We start from the raw sequence: 8,511 nt of genomic DNA, 5'->3' as shown, positions 1-8,511 counted from the left end.
CCTTTTAGGAAACCGGAGGGTGTTTTATTGTTTTTCTATTATTTTTGGCCTGCTTAATATGTAAATAGATAAATCTATAGTTCTCCACATACGCTTCATTCCTATTACTGATGCAGCATTAACACCTTCATGGAAAATAACATTTAAAGAAATTTGCTGTTAAAAAAAATGCTTAAAATATCAAAAACTATTTTTAAAATTAAGACGGATTTTTTGTGTCTTGTCTACATGTTTTGTGGGAGGATTTTGGACTAATAACCTTAGTATTTCTACAATTCTGTGTTTTTTAATCCTTAAATGATGTTTGAGGAATGTGGAGGGAACAGGTTCACTGGAGCGGCTCCTCCCAGAGTAAATATTTAAACATGGCCCACCACCTTTTAACTAGGCCCAACTACAAAGTTTTACTCTTACTATTACTTCTCCCAGTCTTGAACATGATGTTTTTATTTTATTAATGTGAGGATTAAAATCCTTCTAGGCTGAAACAAAAACACACCAAGAATCATATCTACAGGACACGGTGGCTTGAGGCCACCTGGTTGGTCTGAAAGGGATCTTTGTTGACTTTCAGCAGGTGTTCAGTAGCTCAGAAGCTGCAAACTGTCAACACAAAGCATAAAAGGGGGTGGATTACGGCCTGGAGACGGCCAGCTGAACAGTACATTGTGCATTAAAAGTTAGAAGAATCAATGTCACATTTAAGTCAAGTCACTTTTCATTACACAGCCCAATATCACAAATCACAAGTTTCCCTTGAGGGGCTTTACGTTCTGTAAAAGAGATGCAGTAACAGGGCGTCCAATCAGAGCGCCTTGTCACAGGGTCTGACACCAACGCTCAAGGTAAATGTAAACCCATTCACGTCAGTGTGATGTTGTAGCAGAACCCCTCGATTCCAATTAAATGTCATGTGTACAGAATAAACCAAAATAATAGAATTACATTATGGACAATGTGAACATATATCATTTAGGATTGTAGAACATTATGTCGAGGGAACCCAGGTGATGCTAACTTCCTGTTTCGCAAACAGTATGAATCCGGATTTTGCATCGCTAAATTACATCACACACACACACACACACACACACACATATGTAGCCTATATTATAGGCTACGTATATGTTTGTAGGCTGTGTGTGTGTGTGTGTGTGTGTGTGTGTGTGTGTGTGTGTGTGTGTGTGTGTGTGTGTGTGTGTGATGTAATTTAGCGATGCCAAATCCGGATTCATACAATGTGGGGCCATAAACTGAATCTTGGGTCTTGTGGCCGAAACTTGAATAAACTTGTGTGCGGTTCACTTCCTCGACATTTTGTGCAATGTGCACACCGCGGATGCGCACAGGGACCTGCCGGTGCTGTGATTGGTCAGCGGGACAACAGGGGGCGGGTTATTAGTTACACCATTTGCACTGTGATTGGAGCGTGTTCGGTAGTGGGAAGTATCCGTACGCCGGTGTCTCCCTGGTTGCGCAAGACGCCATTTTGGAGTGACAGTGAAAGATAACGGAAAGATCGAGAAGCTGTCTTTCTAAAGGTAATAATCCGCACAAACGCGCCGTTTCTGTCCTAAAAAATGTCACAATGTGCGAACGGCATGTTACTCCGCGCGAACCGCTCGCTTTTTTCGGCGTTTTAACCTGACGTCACTGTGTTCTCTCGTTACTGTGACGCGGCATTTAGCTAACGTTAGCTCACTGTTAGCCAACGCTCGGTAAAGGCAGTTCCTGTTAAGTCAAACGGACGGATCGAGGAGGTGTCACCGTCGGTTTGACAAAACGCCGCACTCAAAATTCGCCCAGCGGTTTTCTAAACGTCTTGCCGTTAGATACATCGGTAGTGTGTTGCCGTGAGTTTAAACGCCGCTGTCCCTTCGACCGTAAACGTCTGCGGAATTGTGCCGCTGCTGTTAGCCGCGAGCTAAAATATGCTAACAAGCCGAAGCATCCGCCCTTAGTAAAGCTAGCGGCGATTTTCTTTCGCGTTTTAGTAACCAGCTAATGCTACTTATCATCGGCTATTATTTTTTCCTCAAATAATCGACAACTCCCCCCACACGTTTACTTTTACATTTTGCCCACACGGACGTAGCTGGATTGTCGGGCCTTTTCGCTAAGGTCGGGGAGTGTTGTTAGCCAGATAGCGTCTTGTGACGGCTCACACATACAGTAACATTATCCCTGCCGCTAGTGGACGTAGGGATAGAGTTTGCCAGCTGGAACAGGCCTCTCTTATCTGGTGATCAACTAGCCGTTCGGTTTATCCGGGTTAGCAATGTAGCTGCTCCTCGATAAACGATTTTTTTTTTTTAGCTTTTAATTTGTGAGATTATTTGGGGGGAATCGAATGCGACGTTAACGACAATGTTGATGAGCTAATGCGGGGAAACGTTACATGTAATGGTTGATGTTGTTGACTGACTGGACTGTCGCTATAGGAAATAACGTTGACGTTAACCATTAGCTTAAGTAAACATCTCATATGCGATCCCGTCGTTCATCGGGCCCTCCTTTTTGGTTCGGCGAAAATTAGCCTTTTTACTCGACCAAAAAAAACATACTGCTGTCATCAGCCTGCAGTGGTCGAAGTATTCACACGTTTACTCGAGTAGAAGTAACAATACTAAGTGTTAAAATACTACCTTACAAGTAGATCGTCGACATTCAAATTCTTACATATGTTCAAGTACAAAAGTATTAGCATCAATATAAATACTCAGGCATTTATGTCCATAACCTTGATGTTGGAGGTGCTAAATCCAATCTTTTTTAATTTACTTATTTTAATTGCCTAATCTTCTGCAGGTGCCTTTTTAATATATAGTCACAATGTAGTGTTTATTCATATGTTTTTATTTAATGGTCAGAATCAGCAAAGTTACTACTGCTAATACATGTTATCAAATTGATATATTGGAGTAAAAAAAAATGTAGTGGAGTAGAAGTATAAAGTGGCATTAAAATGGAAATACTTGTTAATTTATTTGTGCCATTACATATAATAATGAAAAAATATATTTGCCACCAGTATACCAGTTTCACTGGTTGTTATCCTGATGATACAGTTTTGTTTCCTTCTTTCCTCTTGGTATTTAACACGTTGCCCTTGTAACACTGTTTCCTTCTCTACTCTAACAGCTTCGTCACCATGGGGAATGTATTTGCATCCTTATTCAAAGGCCTGTTTGGCAAAAAAGAGATGAGGATTCTTATGGTTGGGCTTGATGCTGCTGGAAAAACAACCATCCTATATAAACTGAAGCTTGGAGAGATAGTCACCACCATTCCCACCATTGGTATGGACTTGACTGTTTTAATCCATTTTCTCTCTTTGTCTTTTTTGTGTTTTACACCTTGTTGCGTACAGGGCTGTGTGATTTTTCTGAATTGTTTTGATTCTAGGGTCAATACAATATCCACATTTTAGATAGCTAGATAGCTATTTTAGACATCTTGTGATGCCTTACTAAATGTGTGCTCTTATTGTTCCATAAATCAGGAACTATCCAATCAAACAATCAGCTCAAAAGTATGGATTGATAAACACTCTGGTTTAAATTAACTTGATTTTAATTTAATTTATATGATTAACATGTTAATCTGTATGGTTTTGACATCAAGCTTATTGATGGCTGGCGTGTTTAACCAGTTGATGATGACTTCTCCTCTTTCTGTCCAGGTTTTAATGTTGAAACTGTAGAATACAAGAACATCAGCTTCACAGTGTGGGATGTGGGCGGTCAGGACAAAATCAGGCCGCTGTGGCGCCACTACTTCCAGAACACTCAAGGTGAGGAGGAGGGGGGTTGTTTTAGCATGCAGCAGAGTCAGTGAGCATTACTGCCTATAGGTGGCCTCATTGTTGCATAAAAGATCATCTTAAAATTAGTCAACCAATGACTCAGATGCCATTGTTCAATTCTCAAAGGGCTTATTGTGTGACTCCTCTACTCCATACTGTGTGTTAGATGCAGCATCATTAATAAAACAAAGGCCCGAGAGTATTCCAGAAACGGCATGTCGTTCTTTGGCATATATAATATTATATATCATTATACTGTTAAAGATGCTGATGCCTGGGTCCCAGCATGTCTATGCATTGACTTGTTAACGGGAAGTATCGCTTTCAGGTTTTCCCGCATGGGGAATCAGGACCGCTTACAAGGTCCCGAGATAAATCTTGGGGATCTTAGATGCTCAAAGGGATGAGACGGGGAGAAAATCATTCAAATAAAATTATTTATGGTAGAACAATCACTTGGTTGAAGTGCAAATTCATACTAAGACCATAATATACTGTGAGGGGGTTCACAAGTAGATGTTGCTTTGTTGTTCTTTTTTTTTTTATGGGTCAAAAAAAAAATCTATACTATGAGAAAAGTAATGCCTAAATGCCTCCATTAAAAATGATTGAAAGCATACAAAACTGCCTGCAGATCCAAGGACGCGTAGTCCTTTTTAAAGCAGTGTTGTATTCACCAAAAAAACACCAATCTGTCCCTGAAAGGCTCAAAGTAGCAGCAAGTCTTTTTGTATTCTCTGGTATTCTAGACAGTTAAAACCTTAAAAATAATATAACACAGGAAAACACTTTGGTATTAGACCTCATTGATGCCCTATGTTTGATCGTGTTTTGCACATGGCAAAGGGCCTGTAATGATGCTGTGTACATGGAACATTTACCGTGCTGCCTCACAAATCAGGAAGCATACAAATGTTAGATTGACTTCATCCACTCACATCCTTCACGTTTTATTAACGCAGACCCACACGAATGGGAACTGCAGCCTTGTAGTTTGATTTATTATGAGTCACTGTAAAAGCATAACGTGTCTGCTTCCTAAAAATGCTGCGTTTTAAATCATTTATAGGAATAAGTCCAAGTCGTCAGATGTTTTGGGGTTATTAATTATGTTAATCGCCAAGTTAAAACCACAGAGTTTTGAGGCTGCACAATATCAGGCTTCCTTTTTTTGAGTCAAAGAGACTTATTAAGCAGTGGGAACAATTTGTACAGAACAAATTATCACGGGAACAAAGTCACACCTTTTGATCTGCCTCAACAAAAATGCTCTGGAACCAAAAGATAAATGATTTAATTGCAAAATGTCTGTGTTTTTATCAAAATGACGGATGTGTGCGTATATCGGTCTCGACGATGAACGGTATTGTTGTGCGCAGGGCTCATCTTTGTGGTGGACAGCAATGACAGAGAGAGAGTGAACGAGGCGAGGGAGGAGTTGTCCAGAATGCTCGCCGAGGACGAGCTCAGAGACGCCGTGCTGCTCGTTTTTGCAAATAAACAGGTGAGGTCACGTTTGTGAAATTTATAAAACTGACCGTGAGAGTCGACCGTCTTAAATCGCTGAGGTATCTGAGTTTGTAACCTGCGTCCCAACGGTCTTTGTCTTCTTCTTCTCCCAGGATCTCCCCAATGCTATGAATGCTGCAGAGATCACAGACAAGCTGGGCTTGCACGCCCTCCGCCAACGCAGCTGGTACATCCAGGCCACCTGCGCCACCAGCGGGGACGGCTTGTATGAAGGCCTAGACTGGCTCTCCAACCAGCTGAAGAACCAGAAATGATCCATTCCACCAGTTTTGATTTTTGTTTGTTGTTTATTTTTTTCTGTTTCAACACAGCGGCAGCACCGGATCCAGGCCCCCTTTGCTCCCATCTAACCCACAATTTTCAACCCCAGCTCTTTCTTTCAAGAACTACCTTCATTCCCCTCCTCCTGCTTTCTGCCCTTGTCAGTACTCTTGGGGCTCCTGCCTGTGCTGCTTGTGTGTGTGTGTGCGTGTGTGTGTGCGTGCGTGCGTGTGTGTGTGGGCCTGTGTGTGTGTGTGTGTGTGTGTGTGTGTGTGTGTGTGTGTGTATACCTTGTGTGTTCAGTGAGTGTGTGCGTGTGTGAAGGCGTCTCTGTGTATGTTGGCTGGGATTGGGAGTAACCCTGGCGTGCCTTTTACACACCACCTGTGGAATCAGCAGTCTGGTTTTCAAGCCCCTTTCTCCATCCACCAAACTCAGCCTCTGCCCCACTCAGCCCCCCACCCCCTCCCCCACTCCAAGTCTTGCACGGCCCCCGTCTCCCCACCCTTACTCTCCACGGGAAGCATGGTTTTCATACGGCAAAGAAAGAGCAAGGGTGCAAGCTCTCCTCCCGCTCCCTGTAGTGTATATCTATGTTAACTAGAAATGTTCACCTGATGTAGACTGAATGCTAAATGTTCATTTTAACCTCATTTTTGATTTTGAAACCTCAAAACCCACCAGTAAGAGATTCAGTAAATTGCATCTTAACCTGTATCAGGTCGAAGCAAATCAAAAAACAGAAAGGAAAAAAAACGGTAAAAAAACAAACAAACCGCCCATCCTCGATCATTCTGGTGTCATTTGAAAATCATGCTGTTTGTTTTATTATTATATTGGGATATAACAGATTATTCTTAGCAATGGTTCTCCAATGAACACTACCTTTCTCCCCCCCCTTCCCCTCCAGCACGTGAGTCTGTGAAGCACAAAGCAAGCAAACAATAAAAAATGACATTAAATTAGGATTTGAGAGAAATTATGCAATTTGGGTAGTTAGCATTTAATTCCCCTGGATGAAATTAGATTTTGGAGTTGACCATCAGTACGATGAATAATTGTGACAGTGTTCTTATGTCATGCAGGTCAAAAACAAGGTGTTGGGCATTTCACTAACTTGAGCCGGTTAACTGACAGAAGGTGTCCTGATACATTCACGAGCTTCACATCTTATTCCTTTTAAAAGATGTTACGTGTCGGTTTTTTTTTCTTTTCTGTAACTAGTGTTAGCATTTCTATTTGTACTTTGACTGCTGAACCAAATGCATTTGAGCAGTATGACAAATCCTGTATGTGAAAGTAGTGTATCCTGGAGGGCCCGAGGAGGTTATTTTTTTCTCTCATCAACGGTTTGGCAGTTTTCCTTTTTTTTTTTTTTAGATCTGAAAGCATCCGGCTGTCTAGTTTTTACTGGTTGGGATGAAGGATTGGCACCAAATATGAAGGCTCTTTAACTGTGAACGGTCCAGACACGACATGAAGGAAGGAGACCTGGTTCACGTGTCTGGCCGTTGACAGCCTGTTATACATTATAGCGCTGCATACTTCATGGCTGAAAATGCAAACGAGTATTCTGTCGGTAGCTCGTCGGCGAGCTGGATGGACTTGGTCGACTTGTTAAGAGGGGTCTGGGCGTGCAGTTAACTGGTCGGGAGATTCAGCAGGCGTTCTCAGTGTCGGACTGCGGGGGTTAAGCTGGCACTTCTGTCGAGACTGATTGTAAATCTGTACGTTCCCCCCGTAAACTGTTTCTCTGGGGATTTCCTGAACACATTAATAAACATGATTTGATCCAACGCTTTGTGCCGAGAGAATTTTCTTCAGCTTCGAGTGTGATTTTTAATCTCTCAAATACTAATGACATTTTCAATCTGCCTCAGCTGCACCCAGCTAATGATTACTTTCATTATTTGGTTTCTAATAGTCCAAAACCAAACAAATTTACAGTTTTATAAAACATCGAAGTAGAAAATAGGTAAAAATTGAGAAATACGAAATCTGTAAAGTAAATAAATGAAATGGAGTAAAAAGTACTATATTTACCTCTGTACTCGGATGTTTTACTTAAGTTAAAGTAGTTCTACAAGTATTCCCATCAAAATATACTTGAAAGTACCAAAAGTAAAAATGCTCATTATGCAGAATGAAATATATTATTGGATTTTAGTTGTTGACAAATCAATGTGTTCACTTAAATTAGCTCAATTTAATCTATAATAATACATTGTAATGTATGTGTTGATTATCTTTATTTTTAATAGCATGTGAAGTAATTGATTGTTAAATGTAAAGTAGAAAGTAAAATATTTAGTCTGAGATGTAGAACTACTTCAAAATTGTATTTGGATACAGTACTTGAGTAAATGTACTGAAGATCTTTTAATTTTCAGAGTTAATTAGTTCATTTAATTTTGTATTTGTGGTGTTAAATGACTGAATGCATGAGTTGGCACGATCCCACTCCCGCCAAAAAATATTATCCTGAAATATTTCCTCTGGGTTAGAATAACAGAGTAATATTATAATAATTACCTCAATAAAAGTGTAAATCTTTAACCCAGGTTGAACTTTACTCTGGTCAGAGAGAAACATAAAGTGTCAAGTAAAAGGAAAAACACAAGTTGTTCTCCAGTTTATCAGATTCAACCACTAGATGGCGACAAGCAGCTACCAAATAATGCTGCAACTAGATTGTTTTCATTGTTTATTACTATATCTATTCTTTTGTTAGTTAATATATAAAACAAATCCCATCTGAGGAACTGGGACAAGAGAATGTTTTTACATTATTGCTGGAAAGAAATTAGCAAAATAGAAGCTGGTTAATTTTGCTGTTGATTGATTTATCATCTAATGATCAGCTGAGAAAGCAACTGACTGTATTTACACAAGTACTGTATTAAGTGATATATATT

At 40.3% G+C, this 8,511-nt stretch overlaps 1 protein-coding gene across 1 annotated transcript; it reads left to right on the top strand.

The window, feature by feature from the left end:
* The first annotated feature begins 3,147 nt into the window (after positions 1-3,147).
* On the top strand, positions 3,148-7,392 carry arf2b (ARF GTPase 2b). Its single transcript, XM_084039505.1, has 4 exons — positions 3,148-3,299; positions 3,683-3,793; positions 5,185-5,309; positions 5,428-7,392. The coding sequence occupies exons 1-4, from the start codon at positions 3,152-3,154 to the stop codon at positions 5,587-5,589; spliced, it is 546 nt and encodes a 181-aa protein (XP_083895631.1). The 5' UTR covers positions 3,148-3,151; the 3' UTR covers positions 5,590-7,392.
* The last annotated feature ends 1,119 nt before the right edge of the window (positions 7,393-8,511 follow it).

Source organism: Eutrigla gurnardus (assembly GCF_963514095.1).
Source record: "Eutrigla gurnardus genome assembly, chromosome: 22".
NCBI classification, from domain to species: domain Eukaryota; kingdom Metazoa; phylum Chordata; class Actinopteri; order Perciformes; family Triglidae; genus Eutrigla; species Eutrigla gurnardus.
Note: the sequence above shows the minus strand (reverse complement) of the source record. Positions and strands in the feature narration are given on the sequence as shown.